Source organism: Pseudorca crassidens, chromosome 15, assembly GCF_039906515.1.
Source record: "Pseudorca crassidens isolate mPseCra1 chromosome 15, mPseCra1.hap1, whole genome shotgun sequence".
Lineage (NCBI taxonomy): Eukaryota > Metazoa > Chordata > Mammalia > Artiodactyla > Delphinidae > Pseudorca > Pseudorca crassidens.
Window position 1 is genome coordinate 63,557,878 of NC_090310.1, and position 21,700 is coordinate 63,579,577.

Sequence of the window (21,700 nt, forward strand, 5' to 3'; positions counted from 1 at the left end):
CCGTTTTCTTTTGTGGGCTCAGAGGGCACAGGCCGGCTCTTCTTTGAGTTCTACCACCTGCTGAATTACACACGCCCCAAGGAGGGTGAAGACCGGCCTTTCTTCTGGATGTTTGAGAATGTGGTGGCCATGAAGGTTGGCGACAAGCGGGACATCTCTCGGTTCCTGGAGGTGAGGGGACCCGGGGTCTTGATTGTCAAGATAACATGAGCATGAAGGCCCTGCTGGCGATGGGGGTGTAGGGTATTTCCAGTGTTGGGAATGATTTCCGGGTTCCCCATGGAGGGCATGGCTAGGTCTGAGTAATGGAATGGAGTCGGTTGGTTCTCTTTAGTACTTGGAAAACATTTGATCTCTCACCTCACCCCAAACCCACTGAAGTCAGATGATGAAACCATCACCTACTTTTGGAGGCATCATGAAGGAGATTTTTTGCTCTAGAGAGTTTTTTTTTTCTTCTCACCCTTGTTCCCAGAAACTCTACATTAGGGACCATGGGCAAGTGAATTATTTACCGTTTAATATGCATCAGGCATTGTAGTAAATACTTTATGTACATACTTATTTCCCCCCAACGTTAGAGCTAAAGTTCTGCTAGTGAGGTTATAGAACTGGCTGGTCAGTTCCCTCATGCCCTGTGAACCTGACCAACCAGTGGCAGAAGTCAGATTTTGCCGACACTGCACTTCCCTAACAAGGACCTCAACCTGCTGGATTTCAGTTTTGAGTTGCTTTTACCACTGTACACAGTACACTCTGTAATAACATGGCGTGCCCCAGGGGATACTTTCTCCTATAACCTGCCGGTCTGATCTGGTCTCTTTCCCCACCATTAATTTGGGGGCACTAGCTATGTCCTTCAGTCAGATTCTTGAGGGGAATTGGTCTGTCCCTTGCCTGACAGGAACCATGCCTCCTCCACAGCCAGGGGACTGCCATGTCACCTGTCTGCCGCCTGCATTCTGCCATGGGCTCCCAGCAGCTGCCCTTCTCTCTCCCTGCAGTGTAATCCAGTGATGATTGATGCCATCAAAGTGTCTGCTGCTCACAGAGCCCGATACTTCTGGGGCAACCTGCCCGGGATGAACAGGTAACAAGGGGCTCCGAGTGGGGCAGGTAACAGCCAAGTTAAATATAACTAACGGTATGAGCCATTAACCATCGACTCTTATGAGAGAGACACATTGGAACCTTGTAGAAAGAGCTGGCTCTGCTGAGAAAAGGCCTCACCCTCTGCTTCAGACCAACCCCTTCAACCATAGGGTTATGGTTGAAACCTGTTAGGCTGTACACCAAGTGTACCTGAGAATCTCAGGTCAGGATTCCTCAGTACGTTTATTTCTGCTCTGCCTAGGGACCTGGTGCTTAAAAGTGCCATGTGTTGGAGCAGGCTTCTTCCCAGCGAGGGATGCTGACGTTTCTACACCCCACCTCTCCTCCCAGTTACGGTCCATTGGGAAATGAACTTAATCTCCCCGCCCCTGAGAGGAAGTGATCCCTGGACCAGGCCTGTGGTGACCAATCAGGTGGCAGAGCTGAGATAACAATTGGTAGCCCAAAGCCTGTCTCCCTTGGATTTTCTTGACTGAGATCTTTCCCCAACTTTTCATTAGTCCTTTCATGCTGAGAGCCACAAGGCAAGTGGCTTGGCTGTGGGTTAACTGTCTCCTTTATGTGGCTTCACGGAGGCCAACCTTCTAATTAAGATACCAAATGTGATGGTAATATAACTTGCAAATGAGTTAGCTTCAAAAAAATTCTTCTTTAAAAGGGAGTGTTGGAAACATAACTTTCAGACATTTAGCAAAGTGTGGACAGAGGTCAGAAGGTACTGGAATAGCTTGGGATTTCTGTTGGGTGTCTTATATTTTCATTATCAGCCCATCAGATGGTGCAATGTTCATGTGTGGAATGAACTCCGCTTATTCACTCCGTTCCTGAGCTGTCACCCTGCCAGACACTTCTGTCCCTGCTGCCAGTTCCATGGTGACTAGATGTCAGTCTTGGCTCTCACAGAGCCAGTGAGGGAGGCGTAGAGAAGACAAATGATTTCAGGGTCAGGATTGGAGGGGGCACTGGAAGAGTTGATGGGGAGGCTTCTCATCCCAGCAGGACCCAAAGTGATGGAGTGGAGACATGCAGTTGAGAGCAGAAGGGAGAGGATCAGGGAGGCCAGTGACGGGCATTCGCAGAGCAGCTTGGAGAACAGTGTTCCAGGGGTGGGGAGTGGGTGTGGAGTGGGTGTGAGAGGAGGGCTGAGAACTCCAAAGTATGGGCCAAATTATGTGAGGCTTGTAGTCATGGCAACACATATTTACTTTGACCCAGGAGTGCACGTGAGATTTTAAGCGGATGAGATGAGTTGTGTCTCTGGTTCTCAGGGTTTCTGGTGGAAGACTAGACTATCACGTGGTGAATGCAGAAGTGGGGAGGCAGCTGAGGTGTTGTTCAGAGGAGGAGGGCTCTGACTTTGATTACTGTGTTGTGCTCAAGAGGTACCATCCACATGCACTGAACACAATGAGAGCAGTGGCTCCAGGAGGGTGTCCTGTGGGATTACAGGGAGGGATCAGATTCTAGATAATGGGATTTGCTGAGCACTATCTGAGCTGGGATGAGAAGTGAACTGCTACAGGTGGGCTGTGCAGGATCCATGACTCGGCCAGCGTCAACCCCGGGTCACAGACCCAAATCCAGCCTTTAGACCAAACATCTTGGTTGTTAAGATTTCAGTCCTAGAATCAACAGAAGGTAGAGCAGGGCTGTGAGCCCTTAGCTCCCCTGGGTCCATGGAAGAGTTGGGAATGGAGAGAGGGTGAGGTCAGCGAGGCATTATTCTGTGTTCGATGGCCCCTCTTGCGGGCACCATATCCAATCTTACGTCTGATTTCTTTTTGGCCTTGGAGTTGCTTACACAGGGATGCTGTGGTGTTCATCAACTCTGTGCATTCAGACCTTTTGCTGGTTTTCTGGTCTGGACCTGCTTAACCACTTCATTTTCTGAAGTTCTATCCATTCTCCTTCTCAAGCATCTGTTTTCCTCTCTCTGCTTTTGCAGGTTTCAGTGGTGACAGTTACAAGGGGGAATTAATTTTAGTCCTTTTGTGAACCACCTTTTGTCTTCACTTGGACCCATTATTAAAGCCTCCTGAGGCTGCACTCCAGCAATAAGCAAGCAATCATGGCTTTGATGTGCTAGTTGGAGTGAGCAGACCCACAAAGACCTAATCCAAGCTCCTGAGGCTCAGAGAGGTGGCAGAACTTGTTCAAGGTCATTCACTCAGCCAGCGAGCCGTGGGGCTGAGACTGAGGCATCTCCTGCCTCCTCCAACAATGTGCTTCCCCATCCTGCTCCCCTCAGTGAAGGAGCTTTGACTACTGTTAACATTTGGGAAGGAGGAGCATTCACTCCTGGACATTGGGCTCCCCGCCCCCCGGCCGCCATCAAGGGGCTAGTCTGTCCCTGGCTCAGCACACAGGCTCGTGCTCATGCCAGGGCCATTTTTATCATGTATTTGTAGCAAAGTTCACTGCCAGAGCACATTTTGCAGCTTGGGCTCTCACTCCCACCTTGGGAGGCACCTAGCCAAGGCCCCTTTCCAGGGGGTAGGAAGTAATGGGTTTTGGATGTTCTCAGGCCTGTGATAGCATCAAAGAATGATAAACTCGAGCTGCAGGACTGCCTGGAGTTCAATAGGACAGCAAAGGTAAGATGTGCTCTGTGCCTGGCCCACTGGGAAATGCACTTGGTGATCTCTAATCGGGACTTGACCTTGGTGTCCAATTTGTTCCTGCCCCTCCCCCCACGTGACTCCCTGGTGCTGGGCTTCTTTCCCCACATAATTGTTCTATCCTGTCTAAAAGTACAGCGTAGGAGAGGTTCTTGATAAACAAATCACTATGAGAAAAGGCAAGTAGACTTTCCGATTGCGAAGGCACACTCCACAGAGACTCAGCTCATCCTCCCAGTGAGAAATGAGTACACTTTTGCAGAAAAAAAAAAAAAAATCCACGGTTAAGTCATGGATAATTCTATTAAGATCTCCATAAACGTACTTTTCAATGTTTCCATTAAGCTAAGCTCCATTCATTCAAACCCTGGTTGACCATCCTCTACAGTCTGGGTGGACTTTTAATTTTGCTTAATCTTGCTTGATCAATAACTCTGTTTTCTTGGCCCCCATGTGATATCATTTGTGGTCATTTGTTGTTTATCTCTTGTTCTCTCTGAGGCTGGTCCTTCCTGTTCATTAACTTCTTGGTGTTTGTGGGAAGCACAGAGTGTTCTTGTTCTTCCAACTTTCCTTTTCTCATTCCCTCTCAGAGCCCGGCCCTGACACTCTCTCTCTGCCACCCACCCTCCCTCCTCCTTCCCTTACCTGCTTCTGAGCCTTGACCCAGAACCCTTCATTCTGTGCTCACTCCATGATGTCGTTTTGTTCTCCAGTTAAAGAAAGTACAGACAATAACCACCAAGTCGAACTCGATCAGACAGGGGAAAAACCAACTTTTCCCTGTTGTCATGAATGGCAAAGAAGATGTTTTGTGGTGCACTGAGCTAGAAAGGTGAGCAAGGCTGTACGTGCAAAGGGGAATCAAGCAGATAGAGAGAAAGGGGAAGAAAACATGGTTAAGGCCAGCAGTGCGAATGGGCACGTGCTTGCCTTAATTCCACATGGTCTCAGTGACCTTCTATGTTAGCAGGGCTGGGAGTAACCTTTTCAGTTAGTGCTTATTTCCTAGCAGAAATGGCAAAAGGGCTGTGGTGGTGAGGAATCCAGAACATGAGGTCGTGAGACGGCACATCTGTCTATGTTGGCTGTGTTGCCCTGGCATTTGCCCGCCCCACCATGCTGGGACACTAGGATGCATGAGGCTCCAGCTACAGGACACCCCGCCGACATGCCGTTGCTCTTTCTCAGGATTCCTCCTGCCAAGTCGCTTGTTCTAAGCTGATTCCTCCTTAGCCACAGTCTGTCTTCTCCCTTATCCATTTATTTGACTAAGTTTGTAGCGTGTCTATTTTGATTCAGGGAAGCAGCTCTGAGATTTCATTTCTCCTGTTCTGTGTTTAATTTTTTTTCTCTCACTCCTTTTGTTTTATTTTGTTATTGTGATTAGAATGCAGTAAGGGCTACGAGTATTCCTCTTTACATTTTTGGCTGTGTTTTGTGGTTATTTGATAAGAGTATTTACATTCCAGATATGTTAGTTCTACAACTGGATTTATTTCTTGGTTTAATTTGTGGTATTAGATTGGAAACCTGGGAAAGAATGAGGTCCCGTGTATCTGTAGCCTCTTCCCAGACCTGTGGTAGAGTTCCATTCAGGAGGCTGTTGGTATATTGGGTTGCCATCTACCGTTAAGTCCAGCTTGGCCCTTGATCCAGCAGTTTGCTTTGAAGAAGGAAAGAAAGTGCAGGATGCCTCAGTTTACTCACAGTAAATTATCTGAGCATCTGATGATTGGAAATAGGTCCATTATGTGAGTGTCCTTATTCCTTACTAAGGCAATTTGCCTAGCTTCTGTCCTTGTGTGGTTTGAAGAGAGGTCTGTTTCAGTCGGCTGGCTGGCCGGCCATCTTGGCATTCATTCATTTGAGAAAGGTCCGCTGAGCACCATCTATGTGCCAGGAGCATCGTGCCAGTCAGTGTAGGGGCGTGCACAAGACAGGTGCCCTCAGAGAGGGACGATGCCCTCATGACAGTCGTTTGTGCTGAAGAACTGGTGGGCCTGGCCTCTGGGGCTCAAGAGAGGGCTCATGTGAAGGCCTGGTGGGCCTGGTGGAAGGGACGGGTCAAAGGGCAGGAAGAGCAGCGCCACGTTGGCTGCTGAGGCGAGGATCTCCCAGAGGCGTTAAGCACGCTGGAGGGGGCACATCTGACTCCCTGTGTTTTCACTCTGGTGCCCCCCTCCCCACCCCCAGGATCTTCGGCTTTCCCGTACACTACACAGATGTGTCCAACATGGGCCGTGTTGCCCGCCAGAAGCTGCTCGGGAGGTCCTGGAGTGTACCTGTCATCCGACACCTCTTCGCCCCCTTGAAGGACTACTTTGCCTGTGAATAGTACCCCAGGCACCAGGGCGTGTGGGCAGAGCCACGACCCAGGAGGTGCACCCAGGCTCTGCCCTTCCCAGCTCAGCTGTGTGGGGTCGGGCCGAGTACCTCGTCGGGAGCAGAGCTGCCTCGTCCCCTCCTGGCAGGGGGACCCCGAGGTGCCATCTCCTTGTGCACAATTCAGACCTGGCCGCTCGGAGCGGCCAGACACGGTGCTCATTTTGTCTTCTAAAATTTTAAAACTTGAAATAGGTAGTAAGATGGCTTTTTTTTCCCTCCTGGGTTTACCGCTCAGAGAAACGATGGCTAAGATACCAAAACCACAGTGCCGACAGCTCTCCGATACTCAGGTTAATGCTGAAAAATCACCCAAGACAGTTACTGCAAGACTTTAATTTTTTAAATGTCTGCAGCTCCTTGTTTCCAGGAGTGTGTGGCAGTAGACATGTAGCTAAGGGACCTTTTAAGGGCCTAGGATGGTTTCTTCTAGGGCTAGCAGAAGAGGACATGATGTCCATGTCTGTCTTGAATTTTCCCCGGCACGTTCCCCTGGCCTCAGTATAAAGGGCTGGGATCCGGGGCCCATTTAGAGTATTTTCCACAAGGATGGTGATTTCAGCCGGGATGACATCATCATCACTTTCAGGGCTATTTTTTTTCCCCATAAACCCAAGGGCAGGGCTACCCTTAGCTAAATCCCTCCCAGTGACTGCAATACAACCCTCTGGAAGCTCAGGAAGGGGTGGGCTGGGTTATAAGCTGCCATGTATTGTGTAGACAGGTATGGCTTCTCACTGTCTTCCCCCCTTCCCCGTGTGAGGGGGGAGAAGGAGAAGGCTTAGGTAAGACGCCCCCCACCCGTCCCCCCACCCTCCAGACTACTACGCAGGCACAGGTCCCCAGATTAGAAGTATGACACCCCAATTCCTTAGGCTTCTCTAAACTCAGCAGTGACAGCCAGGGGCAGAAGCACATTCCTCGCACTTTCCCCTCATCTAAGAGACTGCAGGGGGAAAACTGCAATAAAAGCTCGACCCTCCCTCCAGAGATTTTAAAGTCCTTTTTTATTCCATGATAAATCGATAAATCGTTTTTAGGGGGAGTGGGAGGTTGGACAAGCTGCATTTCAGAAATGCTGTCGTAATGGTTTTTAACACCTTTTACTCTTCTTACTGGTGCTATTTTGTAGACTAAGGAACAATGTTGACAGGTTTTGTGGGAGGTTTTTTATACACTTTTTTTTTTAAATCTCAGACATCTATTTTTGTTTTAACATTTTCATAATTTTTTTTTTTTTTTTTGTAACTGGAGCCATGTAACAAAGTATGGGGAAAAATTGTGCCTTGTTTCAACAGTTTTGCTAATTTTTAGGCTGAAAGATGACAGATGCCTAGAGTTTACCTTATGTTGAATTAAAATCAGTATTTCTCTAACAGTCTGGTGTCCCTTTTGTTCTTTTGCAGGTCAGATGGGTGGGGTATGTGAGGGCCTGGTTAAAGTGGAAAGGTGGGTGGTCGCAGTAGGGTCATTCATCAACAAGCCCAGTACATAAGTACCACGGTGACCCCCAAATCTAGTGCCATGGTCCCCAAACTCCAATGTATCAGCGTTCCCTGGAAGGCTTGTTCAGTGGAGATCTCTGGGCCCCATCCCCAGAGTCTGATTCATTAAGTCTGGAGTGGAGCCTGAGAATTCCATGCTTCTGGTCCAAGAACCAATCTCGGCTAGTGAAGGGGTTTCTAAATCTTGGTTCCCCAAACAAATAACTGGAGTGCTTGAGTTCATTTAAAGCCTTGATGTCTGGAACAGCCATCTCCAGATTATTACAGCTCTTGGGTAGCTGGTCCAGATGACTCAAGAATCCCAGGGCTGATCCTCCAGTTCCTCGTCCCTCTGTAGGCTTTCCCTGCACCCTGTTCCACTGCTCCCAAGTTGCCATATCACAGTTCAGCCACAGTCAGTGAGGGGACTTGTTGGGAGTGGCCCATGGTCCGAGATTTTAGCATAGCTGCCAGTGGCCCCAGCTCTTTGGGTGGAATGTGTATCTTGCTTAAGCTTAACATTGCAACTCCCTTCAGTAGTTCCATCTTAAAGTTTACCTGGGGCCACCCAGCCAGGTGTCCCAAGCCCAGAGCCCATCATGCCATAATCCTCATATTTCACTATCTCTAAGCATGGGTCAGGGCAAAGGAGCTGATTTCAATAGCTCTCCAGAGGTTAATATCGGTCAGCTTGTGTGTGCAGAGGGAGAATGGTGTGTAAATGGGATGCACATAGTGTATCAATTGAGCCTCAGTTGCACTTGGCACCTCTGAACCTGTTTCTTCACATAAGATAGGTTATAATCATGGCCACCTCCATGATTGGAGTTATGGGCCTTAATAAGGCCAAGTTCAGAAAGGGTCTGGTCCAGGGTTGGAGAATGAGAAACCAGCTATTTTTTTAGGCACTTGCTGGGCTAGGACAGCTCAGGTGCAAGTTGCCATGGTGAGACGATTGTCAATTAGCAAGCCGAGCCAGGCTGGCGCTCTGCTCAGGTGTTCAGGCCCCAGGGGCCTTGGCTGCCCTATTAAGCCATCTTGTATACAGTACTGCACCAAATGCCAGGCCAGGATGAAGCAAAATAAATGGCCTCGGCCTCAAAACCCCAAGAGAGGAGATGAACTAGCTCTTCAGGTGAGGGGCCCTTGGGTGTCCTGGCCTCCCTGTGGGCAGGCTAGCGGGGAGACCTTGTTGGGGCTGCCGGGGCAGTTCTCTGTGTTTTCTCAAGATGGGGGCCAGGTTTGGATAGCAGTGATCCCAGGTCTGGGGCCAAATGGAGAATGTAATGAAAATTCTGATCTTGGGGAAGTAGTTGGTTTGCACCACAAGTAGGCCTTTTCTGAAAAAGTCTTCCAGTTGCCTGCGGCTGTATCTGGGGTCTGGCATGTTGTATCACTTGGGCAGGTGACCCTTGGAATTTTTCATCTCTATAAAAGTGGGAATCATAAATCCTACCTACTTCCTAGGCCTGCTGTGAATGTTCAAGGCTGTGATCCGGGTAAATTGCTTTGCCTGGTGTCTGGCACGTAGTAAGCCCTCACATGTGATAACGAAACCCATTAATCAATGCAGTGTTAATGACGGTGCTGGTAGTGATGGTAACATCCAATATTAATGTACTAAAGTCTTAAAAAGGAAGGACAGGTAGTATTCACCTAGGTGTTTCAAAGGAGCTGGGCTCAGATGCTAACTATAGCAACAGCAGCATCTGGCATTGAAACTGTGTCCGTCACCCCCCTCCCCTCCATCATATTGGGGTCCCCGTGCTCCTTGTTAGGGAGAGTTGATGGGGGTGGCTTTGGCATCCGGCACTCAAGAGACCTGTGGAAGGGATCTTGCCTGGGGGTGCAGGGACTGACCTCTGGACAGTTTCTCCATGGCTGTTTGGTGGGGGATGAGCACTAGATAGAGAGGGTGCCCCACTCTACCTCAGTCCCTCTGGTTTTCCAGCCAACTGCTTCTTGAGGGATTCTCTGTTCCAGGCCTGTGTTTCATCCTTGATTCCTCTCTGCAGCCAGACTGGATGCCTCTCCTGGCTTCACCCCCTCCTTATTTGTGACGTTGGATGGGCTCCATAGCCACTCTGTGCCTCAGTTTATCCAGTGTAAAATGGAGATAATAACCTCATAAGGTTGACGTGTGGATCAAATGATTCAGTGTCTGTGAAGCACATGCAGAGTGCTTGCAGGTAGTGAGTGCGGAGTAAATGGCGGCTGCTTTATTGTTTGCTGTTAGAGAATCCTCCCAGCAACCCTGAAGTGAGGCAGTGATTATTGTGATCATAGGTAAGAGAACTGAGGCTCAGAAGTCTAACATACCCAAGGCCACACAGCAAGTGGCAAAGGAGGTGTAAGTTAGAATCTGTTCTGTGAATCCATTGGTCTCACCTGCATCTCTCTCTCTCTCTCTCTCTCTCTCTCTCTCTGTGTGTGTGTGTGTGTGTGTGTGTGTGTGTGTGTGTGTGTGTGTGTGTGTGTGTTTGGATCCTGAAATTACCTGCTGGCCTTTGCAGCCTATGGTACAATTTACCTTTCTTGCTTATTTCCCTTCTTACTTTTTTCCAGCTTACCTTCCCTCCCTCCATTCTGCCTTCTTTCCTTTCTTCCTTCTTTCTGTTTAACTTTATTACTGGAGTTGGGACTACTTACTCTGAGTCTTTGCATGTGCTGTTCTCTGCCTGGAACAGCCTTCTCCACTTTGCCAGACAGGTCCTCCAGTTCTCACCTCTTCCAGGAAGCCTCCTTTGCCTCCACTCTAGGCAGCATTAAGAGACATCCCCTAATCTGAGCCCTCCTTCCCTGTGGACAGATAGAAGAATCCATCTCAGCACAAAGCACTCTGTATTATCATTTCTTACTTTTGCAGTCCTCTCCTCCATGAGCTTGTGAGGTCCTCAAGGCAAATGAGACCTGACACCATTTTTTAGTTCAATAATCTTGTCATACATTTGGAAAACTCGGGTCTTGAAGTTATAGTGTTTTGGTTTTGTTTTCGGAGAGGAGACTCACGATATCTATCTGGGAAAATGAGATTACCTCATACTTTAAAACGGTAGCTTAAAGACGCATAGTAAAGTCTCCCAAATTTCACCTGCTGGATGGAAGTTCTTTTTTCTGTTTACCCTCTGGCCTTTCTCAGTCAAAGCTTAATCTGACCCAGACAACCTTGGCTAACCGCCTCAGGGAGGAGGGTGGAGCCTGAGGAGATCACGTGACCCTCGCTCTTTGGGGAGCTGTCTCCTGGGAGGGTAGATGAGTTTTATTTCAGAGGCCCTCGCTCAGAAACCTGTGATGTCCTGTGTCTCCAGAACCAGGTTCAAACTCTAGACTGGCACTTGAGGCTCTTCTTGACTTGGCTTTCATTCCCCACACCCATTCCTCCCCCACCCAAAATGGCTTTTAGGTACTGCTGAGAACAGTTGACAGTAATTGAACGTTGACATTAATCGAAAGGGACTTCGAAATCACTAACATTTATTGAACACACACTATGTGCTAGGAGTGGTCTAAGAACATTACACACATCATTTGATTCTAACTCCTAGCAGAGTCAGGATTTGAATCCAGGCCTGCTGGCTTTGCTACTTATGAAATTCACTGAAACTGTTGGAAACTTAATGTCCTTGTGTATAAGATGATAACACATTATATTGCCCAAATCACTTATGAATATCTTTACTCAATTATCCAGACTTCGTATCAATTCACTATAGTGCTAATATTACTACTACTGCTGTAATCATATGGTTACAGGGCTCTCTGCTGCATCCTCTTGTTTGTCTATTCCTACCCTTACTCTTGTGCTGGGTTAACGTCTCATATTTTAGGACAACTATCAACTCTGAGAAGCCTTCCCATACTCCTCAGGTGAGGTCAGGTCTCATGCTGCACTCTTGGAGCGCTGCGTACCAGAGAGACTACCCAGCTGTATACTGGTGGTTAAAATATTGAAGTGCCTCCTGGCCAGTTGATAAATAGCTCCTACCCCAAGCTCCCCAACCTATTCTTCCCTGAACATCTCTCCAGGCCTCAGGGGAGGGAGAGACCCAGCCCAGAAGAGGCCTCCGGGACCCCACCTCTTGCAATGCAGGTGCCATCACTCCTGCCACAGCCTCCTCCTGCCTAACACTGTCTGGTTTGTAATTAAACAGTGATGTGTAATTAGTTATGTGCTTTGCCTTCCCTGCTGGACTGGAAACTTTAAGAGCTCAGAGGCTATGTCTGGTTCTTGGTCATCACCAAAATCCTAGGGCCTGATTGATCAGGGAAAATAAATATTTGTTGAACACAAGAATAAATGATATTTGGACAAGGAAACCAGCTAGAAACCTGGATCAGTCTTTGTGATGCTGGGCAGTTGACCTCTCTGACACTCAGTTTCCTCTTCTGTAAAGTGGGTGTAATTCATTCTTTGAGCAAGTCTCTACTAAGAACCTCTGTATCAGGCTCTGGGACACGGTGGGAACAGGACTGAGAAAAGCCTTGCTTCCGTGGAACTAACGGAAAGGCAGACAATAAAGGCATAAACAAGATGATTATACTAAGAAAAAAACGGATGATGAGGTTGTAGGGTCATTCTAGATAGAATAGTCACAGAATGTGTCTCTGAGGTGACTTTTAAGTCCTTCCTCAAAGCCCGTATTGATTTATTTTTTATCCAATAACTCATTTTTGTAGAAATTCATTGTAAAACCAATTTTTTTGGCTACTGGGGGTGTAGAATTTGTAACTGGATCCCGCCTTCTAGGCGGAGTCACACCGGCACGAGCAGGGATCTCATTGGTTGCGGCAGACCACGCGGCTGCATTGCCCCGGCAGCCGGCGCCCCGCCCCTTGGGCACTCCAGCCGTCGATCAAGTGTCGGGCTCCGCCCCCAGTGCGCGGCTTAGTCCCTCTCTATAAAAGGAGCCGGCGGGCGATGACGAGCCTTTACGTCGGCGCGTAACGGGGGGGTGCGTGTGAGGTCATCGCGCGGGCGGGCGGGCGGGGTCAGGCGGTTTGAACGAGACGAAGACGGAACCGGAGCCGGGTACGGGCAGCGGACGCGGTCCAGCCGAGAGCCGGTGAGCCGGCTAGCGGGCACGGGGCGGCGGCTGGGGGCGGGCGGGCGGGCCTCGGGGCGGGTAGAGCCGGCGGGTTCTGCGAGCGGTGCTCGGGCCGCTCCCCTCAGCGGTGCCGTTCGGGCCGGGTGGGGGAAGGGCGGGGCCGTGACCCGGCGCGCGCGGGCCAAGCTGGGGGAAGCGCGCGGGCCAGGCTGGGGGGCGCGCGCTCTCCGTTCTGCTGGGGGGCGGGGCCTCGGGCCGGAAGTGGGGGCTGCTGCTCGGCGGCGTGGGGGCTTATGGGCTGCGGCCGAGGCGTGGATCCCGGACGGCGGAGGCAGGAGGTTCCGGGGTGGCTGTGCCGGGTAGGGGGCGTGTGTAGTTGAAGTGGGTCCTGCTGGGAGCTCTGAGGACCCCCACTGTAGGAGACGGTGCTGCCTGATTAAGAGTTCGGGTTTTGGATTCATACCTGTATTGAATTCCCTGCTGTGCGATCTTGGGCAGGTGTTTTAATCTCTCTGGGCCTCAGTTTTCTCATCCGTAAAACGGGGGACAAAGATACTACATGCGGAAAGCTCTCGTCGTGGTACATAGCAAAAAAGCAAAAAGCAGGCCAGCTCACTGGACTTCCTCCTTTCTTCATCGGTATTTGTTGAGCGTCCACTAGGTGCTAGGCACTGTGCTAAGCGCTGGCTATACACCCAGGAGCAGGAGGGCAAAGACTTGCTTTCTAGGAGTCTACATTATGGTGGGAAGACAGGAAATGAGAAAATTAATACTTGGAAAAGATAATTTTATATGCTCACTGGGAAGATAATATAACAGGGTGACATGAACAGTGCTTTTTCAGTCCCTGCTTCACAGCTGACCTGGGGTGCTGCAGGGCAGAGCTTGGCTTCTCCTCCATTTTGGGAATGAGACTCCTGAGGCCCGTTGAAGGAAGGTACACCGGCCCTGCCATCCACCTGTGTAATGGGGTATCTCTAAGAGTAGTAATAACAGCTGTTTGCTAATTGGGCACTTGCTGTGTGCCAGGTGTTGTGTGGCATTATGTCATTTAATATTACACTGTCTCTAAGAGTTACTATCTTCAGTTTACAAATTAGGGGACTGAGGCTCTGAGAGATGATTTGCTTTATGGTGTCCAGCAAGTGGCTGAATCCACGTCTGTGACTTTCTTTTTTTTTTTTTTGCGGTACGCGGTCCTCTCACTGTTGTGGCCTCTCCCGTTGCGGAGCACAGGCTCCGGACGCGCAGGCTCAGCGGCCATGGCTCACGGGCCCAGCCGCTCCGCGGCATGTGGGATCTTCCCGGACCGGGGCGCGAACCTGTGTCCCCTGCATCGGCAGGCGGACTCTCAACCACTGCGCCACCAGGGAAGCCCGTCTGTGATTCTTGAGTCCAGGCCCTTAACCTCTGTATTATGCTGCCTCCCTGAGGATCAGATCTAGAGGGCATGTTTTATCCAATGTGCCCTTTGCGGTGGTGTGTCAAAGTGTGTAGTGGTTTCTGGCACATAAGGAAGCTTAGGACATGCTGTGCTTTCACTCAGATTCTCATTTAATCCTCACCACCACCTTGTGAAGATATTGTTCATCTTTTACAGGTGAGCTCTTTGTGATCCGGAAAGGTGAAGTATTTACTTAGGGTCACATTGCTTTTTTTCTGGTGGCACCTTCCTCCCCCTCTTTCCATAGGGCTCAGTATGGTGCCTTGAAAGTAATAGGTGCTCATCAGCCATCAATGAATCAAAGTGGGTTTGGGGGCCTGCTAGGAGACCTGCTGAAGGAGAAGAGATACCTGGAGAGGCAAGGGGGAGCTTTTTTCAAGGCACTTGAAACATGGATCAAGGAGCCTTTTAAGGGGGTGAGGTTTGCGTGATGGTCATGGGGTCCTCCATTGAGGCCAAGCAGTGGGATCCTTGTAGAGGAAGAGTGAGCTGTCACGAGCTGTAGCTGAGGCTCTGAGAATTGGGCTCTGTTTTGATTGCCTGGAAGAGCCAATTAAGTAGTTGAGTTAGTGGATGTTTACTGCACATCTACAGGGTGCCTAACCCCAGTGGGGTTAGTGGCTGCAGAGTTTGCAGAGCACATGGGGCCAGGTATTAATGTACTGCTAATGAAAGAGTTTTGAATTATATGATGATGAAAGGCCATTAATGTTTTCTGAGCTGGGGTGTGGTCAGGAGACACACGTGGCTTAACCAGCTGCTTACACTTTATGGCAGCGTGACACACACATTACCCGATGTATGTATATATGAATGTCACCAAAATAGATTACAAGTGCTCAGCCTGGGACCGTGGTGGTTTTTATTTGGATGTGTCTCACCTTGGTACCTGATAATAGCATTTTGCGCACAGTATGCATTTCATTTATTCATTCATTTGGGGATTTTAAACAGAGGAGACCCTTGGTCTGATTTTTGATCCAGAAGATTCTCCCTCACTGCTGTGTAAAAACAGTTTGAGTTAGAGACTAATTTGATGGCTGTTGTGGTGGAGGGAGATGAGAGATGGTGGTGGCAAGTCTCAGGCACTGTTTTTGGCGCTGGAGATAGGAGGATGAGTGAGACAAGGTCCCTCCCCGCCCTGGCGCTTGTTTGTTTAATACGAAATAATTTTTTGTGCATTATCTCATTTAAACCTCACCTCACCCTTTTCAGATAGGTAGCATTAACTCACAAGATAACTGAGGTGTATTGAAGTTAAGTAACTTGCCCAAGGTTATACAACTAATGAGTGACAGCCTCACGTTCAAACCCAGGCTTCAGATACTCAGCTCTTGGTATGGAGCAAATTGCCTACTGGTCCAGATCTCATCCGGGAGTGATTCAGAAATGAAGAGGTAATGACAGTTGCAGAGGTTTGAATGAAGTGCTGTGGGATTAATTTCCCAGTGGAGTTAGGAACTAAATTGTATTGGCTCCTTGTATAACGTGGTTTTCTCATTTGAGTTTAAGTAATAGTGTTGATAGTTTGCTTTCTGAAAAGAGTTTACACAGACACATTTTTCTCTCTCCTGCCAGCCTGAAAACAGGTAGCATTTACTGAGCCCGTTGTGTGCAAGTCAGTGTGCCGAGTGCTGCGGGGAATGTGGGATGTGAGGGCACAGACCTGCCAAGTCATTTATCTCTCTAGACCGCAGTCACCTCTGTTCATAAAAAGGGGATTGGATGGGAGATCTTCATCTTCTGGCTCTCACATTCTGTAGCTGTGTGACTCGTGAGGCGTGCAGGAGACACGTGGAAGTCTAGCTAGTTGCTAGGTGAAGGAATGAAGGGCCACAAGAGAGCACGGCGGCCCATGGTGGTTCCAAATTTGCTCTGAGTTTTTTTCCTCCTGTTGGTCATATTGATGTCACATGAAATGAGGAAAATTTAAATGTCAAGATCATCTTGAAATTTAATATTTTATAGTCATGTGTCCTCATGGTAATTGCCCAGGGATTTCATTTAGATCTGGATACACCTCCCCTTATCTCATATTGCTTGAGTCTTCCCTTCCCACTGTCTGTTCTCCACCAGCTGTCAGGGTGATCTTTTTCTTTTTTTTTCTTTTTCTTTTCTTTTTTTTTTTTTTAGCCACACCGTGCCAGCGGGATCTTAGTTCCCCGACCAGGGATCGAACCCGTACCCTTGGCAGTGGAAGCATGGCGTCATAACCACTGGTCTGCCAGGGAAGTCCCAGGGTAATTTTTTCAAACTTAAACGAGAGTGTGATTCTACCCCACTTAAATCCCCACAATGGATTCCTTAACAGTTAAAGAATAAAATCTAAACTCCTCGGCACAGCCTGCAGTCCTAACAGGATCTGGCTTCTTCACTTCTTCTCCCACTTCTGTTCCTGCTATCCCTCTACTCACTGGCCTGTAGGCACCCTTCTTCCACATCTTCGCGGGGCTGCCTCCTTCTCATTCTTAAGCTCAAACATCAACTCCCGAGAGGCTTTCCCTGACCACATTCCCCTCCACCTTCATTATGTAAATGGTTGCCTGAAATGACATTTGTGTATGTGGTCAGTGTCAGACTTATACTAGAAAGTGAGCTTCCTGTGGACAGGCAACTTGTCTTTACTGCATATCTGTTTCCCCTAGAACAGTGCTTGGTAAACATTTTCAGTTAATGTGTTTCTCTGTGCTTGTTGTTTTGAATTGGAAAGCCTGGCAGAAAGGTGAGGGGCAGATTTTCTAGGGGCGGGGAAAGAATGTGGATGATGGGGCCGGGCAGACTTGGCTGCCACTTCCTAGGGCTTCTGTGCTGCACCTTTTTCCTTATCTGTAAAATGAGGAGAATAAAGTGAGCCTTGCAGTGAGTTGTTGGGTTAAGTGACAAGTGTCTGCTAAGCTCCTGGTGCTTAGTAGGCCCTCAGATGCCCTGTCTTCAGGAGGCTCAGCAGAGAATTGGTACTAAGGTCTCTTCACTGTGAGGTCATTGCCAACACCTTGTAGTACTTAGGTTATTGAAAAGGTAATTTACTTTTTTGATTATAAAAGTGGACATAGTCTTTAAAGAAAATTTGGAAAACTTTATAGTGGAAACTAAAGAGAAATTAATACAAAAGCCCACCATCTGAAGAAAACTGGTGTAAACATTTTGATATGTTAGTGGACAAACTTGGATTGACGTTTTCTAAGCAGAGAACATTTTTGCTTGTGCATCAGCCTCCCTTCGTAAAACAATCATTCCTTTACTTAGTGTCTTTTGTAGCTTAAAATTTTATGCCAATCACATTAAAACGGGGCCTGAATTTTAGGCTGGCTGGTGTTGGGTATTTCATTTCAGGTCATGTTTATTCATGGAAATCCAGGCTTGTGGCTGGAATCCTAGTGTCTCTGGTTTGGCCTGTTGGGGAAGAAGGTGAGGCTTATAAATTGAGTGTCCCCACAGGTCTGCCCTGGTGACTCCAGGAAATGCTTGCTCCTTTTTGCTGCCCAATAACACGAGTCCTTCTCTTTTCCTCACATGTGTAGAAGATGGCAGTGAATGTGTACTCAACGTCGGTCACCAGTGATAACCTCAGTCGACATGACATGCTGGCCTGGATCAATGAGTCTCTGCAGTTGAATCTGACAAAGATTGAACAGTTGTGCTCAGGTAAGAGAAATCAGTAGGCCCCTTTTCCAGGAAAGTCTGCGGGTCCTTCAGGGATGCACAGGCCCGTATCTGATTGCAAAAGGTGCAGGTTCAGGTTCTGCGTTGGGGCTGCCCGGTTTCTTTCAGCTCTGCCCTGATTCCACTTCTGAGAGGAACTGTGCTTAAAAAGAGCGTGCTCTGTTCTGGCCTGTGTGTCTACCGTCTCCTGCTGTAGAGGCTCCATTCTGAGGCCTGCAGCTTAGTCCCAGCTTCTCCATCTGCACTGTTGTGCATCCAATTTGAAGTGACTTATTTAAGGACAATAATTATAATTGTTCTAGTTCTATATTAGTTTATCAGTGGTGTTTCTTTTTTTATTTATTTATTATTTATTTTTGGTTGCATTGGGTCTTTGTTGCTGCGTGTGGGCTTTTCTCTAGTTGTGGCGAGTGGGGGCTACTCTTTGTTGTGGTGCGTGGGCTTCTCATTGCAGTGGCTTCTGTTGTTGCAGAGCACGGGGTCTAGGCGTGCAGGCTTCAGTAATTGTGGCATGTGGGCTCAGTAGTTGTGGCTCACGGGCTCTAGAGCACAGGCTCAGTAGTTGTGGTGCATGGGCTTAGTTGCTCCACTGCATGTGGGATCTTCCCGGACCAGGGCTCGAACCCATGTCCCCTGCATTGGCAGGCAGGTTCTTAACCACTGTGCCACCAGGGAAGCCCTCAGTGGCGTTTCTTATTCCCAAGTAGCACAAGCCCAAACTCAGGCAAGTTTGCCATTTCAGCCACAACTTTATTGACCTACTGTTTACTAAGAATCTGGCAGAGAGGTAATGATTTAAAACAAGAACAAAAACATGTTCTGTTTCTGTCTATACTAATTGTATAACCTTTAGAAAACTAGAGAGAAGAAAATAAAAAATGCCGGTGGTTTCATTTTGAGAAAGCCACTGATTGGGTGTTTTCTGTGCACATATATATTTGTATATATTCCAGCTTTTTTTCACTTAACATTAAATTGTGGATATTCTCTAGTTTCTTTCACTGTCTTGGAAATAATTACGTTTAATGGCTGTATACTATTTCTTTCTGTAGATATGGTGGAGTTGTTTAATATCTTCCCAGTTTTTGGACATTTAGGTTATTTCCAACTTTTCTTTCTTTTTTCTTTTTTTATAAAATAAATATTTATTTAGTTTTGGCTGAGTTGGGTCTTAGTTGCAGCATGCAGCATTTTTTTAAATTAAGTTTTGTAAACTTTCAGATGATTGTAGAAGTGTACAGGCATACCTCGTTTTTTTGTTGTTTCTGTTTTGGTTTTTTCTTAAATTTATTTACATTTATTTATTTAGCTGCGTCGAGTCTTAGTTGCAGCACGTGGGCTCTTTGCGACACACAGGCTTCTCTAGTTGGCGGCGCATGGGCTTAGTTGCCCAGCGGCATGTGGGATCTTAGTTCCCTGACCAGGGATCGAACCCGTGTCCCCTGCATTGGAAGGTGGATTCTTTTTGATTTTTTTGGCTGCGTTGGGTCTTCACTGCTGCATGTGTGCTTTCACTAGTTGCGTCTAGCCGGTGCTACTCTTTGTTGCGGTGCGCGGGCTTCTTATTTTGGTGGCTTCTCTTGTTGCAGAGCACAGGCTCTAGGCGCACAGGCTTCAGTAGTTGTGGCATGCGGTCTCAGTAGTTGTGGCACACGGGCTTAGTTGCTCTGCAGCATGTGAGATCTTCCTGGACCAGAGGTCGAACCTGTGTCATTGGCAGGTGGATTCTTTTTTTTTTTCTCTCTTACGTAAGTTTTTTTTTTTTTTTTTCCTTGCGGTACGCAGGCCTCTCACTGTTGTGGCCTCTCCCGTTGCAGAGCACAGGCTCCGGACACGCAGGCTCAGCGGCCATGGCTCACGGGCCTAGCCGCTCCGTGACATGTAGGATCTTCCTGGACCGGAGCACGAACCCGTGTCCCCTGCATCGGCAGGCGGACTCTCAACCACTGCGCCACCAGGGAAGCCCTGGCAGGTGGAATCTTAACCATTACACCACCAGAGAAGTCCCTGGAAGGCGGATTCTTAACCACTGGACCACCGGGGAAGTGCCCAGGGATCTTTAGTTGTGGCATGCGAACTCTTAGTTGTGGCATGTGGGATTTCGTTCCCTGACCAGGGCTCGAACCTGGGACCCCTGCATTGGGAGCGTGGAGTCTTAGCCACTGGACCACCAGGGAAATCCCTCCCCTGTGAGATTTAATCTCAGTTTTATAGATAGTCAGAGAGGCTAGATGTGAAGTTGTACAGTGAGACAGGGTTGCCCAGGAGTCATGCTTATTAAACATCAGTTGCTTTGTTAGTCTTAGGCACTGGCTGTTAGTCTTAGATCCGTGCTGCTTTCCCCCTGCTTTCTGTTAATTTCCTCAGTTTCACTGCCACATCCCCATTTGTTGGAGGCTTCTAAAGCACTTGTTTGCCTGGTGATTAATGGGGGGGATGAGGTCATCTTAGTTTTCTTTGGAGCCAGCTTTTTCACCAGCAGTTTCTCCCTAAAAATTACCTCTTTCTATTATAAATATACTCCAAGATGTATTTCACTTAGTTAATTCAAAAATGAGATCTCTTTTCACATGTAGATAAGTTGTATATGTGCTGATCTGGCTCCAGATTTGTCTCATTCAGACAGGGAGCTGTCATGAGTAGTCAGGACTTGGCATGAAGAGACTTCAGTCTGCACTGAGCCATGTGACTTTGGACGAGCCCCATAACTTTAAAAAAAAAATTATTTTATTCTTACTTATTTATTTTTATTTCTTGGCTCGTCCGTGCAGCATGTGGGATCTTAATTCCCCAACCAGAGATTAAACCCACACCCCCTGCATTGGAAGCACGGAGTCTTAACCACTGGACCACCAGGGAAGTCCCAAGTCCCATAATGTTCTGGTTCCTCATCTATAAACTGGGGTAGTAGGATCTGGTTCACCTTTTGCGCTGTTGTGAGGCTCACCTGTAAAAATAGCTCTCAGATACTGATTCTGCACCAGACCCTTGAGGTGAACCTCGATCTCTCAAGGGGCAGGACACATTCTCGTTTTACACAGGAGGAGACTGCGCGGGGCACAGCTTAGACGTTATAGAGCCTGATTTTGAACCCAGGATCTTTCTGACCACACAGCCTATACTCTTTCTGCTGTATACATGCTGTGTCTTTTAAAAGAAGCATTTGGAGGAGAGTTGAACAAATGTAAATTACATATTATCATTTATAGTGATATTGTCTCATTAAAAATCTGTGAAGAGTTTCAACTTTGCCTGCTGCCTGCCATTTTTCTTATCCTAGATAAAGGGCTTTTCCCCAGTAGAACGTGCAGAATACTTCTTTTTTTTTCTTTGAAAATTTATTTATTTATTTATTTTTGGCTGCGTCGGGTTTTCATTGCTGCGCTCAGCCTTTCTTGTTGCAGCGAGTGGGAGCTACTCTTCATTGCGTTGAGTGGGCTTCTCATTGTAGTGGCTTCTCTTGTTGTGGAGCACGGGCTCTAGGCTTGCGGGCTTCAGTAGTTGTGGCACGTGGGCTCAGTAGTTGTGGCTCATGGGCTCTAGAGCACAGGCTCAGTAGTTGTGGTGCACGGGCTTAGTTGCTCTGTGGCATGTGGGTTCTTCCCAGACCAGGGCTCGAACCCGTGTCCCCTGTATTGGCAGGTGGATTCTTAACCACCAGGGAAGTCCCAGTGCAGAATACTTATGCACGTGATTTATAAACAAACTTCTGTTCACAGCTAGTTCACCTCTTGAAAGCCGTGTGGAACTTTTCTCAGAGTATGTAGAAGGTTGTGTTGTGTTTCACATTGACGTGTAGGAAATGGGGTCTCAGCTTCCAGTATGAGACCAAACAGGATGAGCCGCAGACACCGTGTCCCTGAAAAAGGTCTGCTGCCTGGGGATTGGAGTCAGAGAGAAAGTGAGGCTCCTCAGATTCTCGTGTTTACTGAGGCCCGAGGAGAATCC

At 48.1% G+C, this 21,700-nt stretch overlaps 2 protein-coding genes across 13 annotated transcripts in view; both read left to right on the forward strand.

The window, feature by feature from the left end:
- The window catches only part of DNMT3B (DNA methyltransferase 3 beta), a 37,556-nt gene extending 30,119 nt beyond the window's left edge, over positions 1-7,437 (forward strand). For 3 of the 4 annotated variants that reach the window (XM_067707822.1, XM_067707824.1, XM_067707823.1), the window contains 3 exons: positions 23-171; positions 1,005-1,090; positions 5,928-7,437. In XM_067707822.1, the coding sequence (XP_067563923.1) occupies positions 23-171; positions 1,005-1,090; positions 5,928-6,069 (377 nt within the window). In that variant the 3' untranslated portion in view covers positions 6,070-7,437. Of the gene's footprint in view, positions 1-22; positions 172-1,004; positions 1,091-3,637; positions 3,708-4,447; positions 4,567-5,927 lie in introns of all 4 variants that reach the window. The other variant, XM_067707825.1, reaches the window with a different exon arrangement.
- Positions 7,438-12,575: 5,138 nt separating this feature from the next.
- MAPRE1 (microtubule associated protein RP/EB family member 1) overlaps positions 12,576-21,700 on the forward strand; it is a 35,224-nt gene continuing 26,099 nt past the window's right edge. For 4 of the 9 annotated variants that reach the window (XR_010935214.1, XR_010935215.1, XM_067707826.1 and 1 more), the window contains exons 1-2: positions 12,984-13,004; positions 17,611-17,734. Coding sequence is in view for 7 of the 9 variants with exons in the window: in XM_067707826.1 (XP_067563927.1) it covers positions 17,614-17,734 (121 nt within the window). In the remaining 2 variants the exon portion in view is untranslated. Of the gene's footprint in view, positions 12,664-12,983; positions 13,005-16,222; positions 16,330-17,422; positions 17,498-17,610; positions 17,735-21,700 lie in introns of those variants that run through there. The other 5 variants (XM_067707829.1, XM_067707830.1, XM_067707831.1 and 2 more) reach the window with 5 other exon arrangements.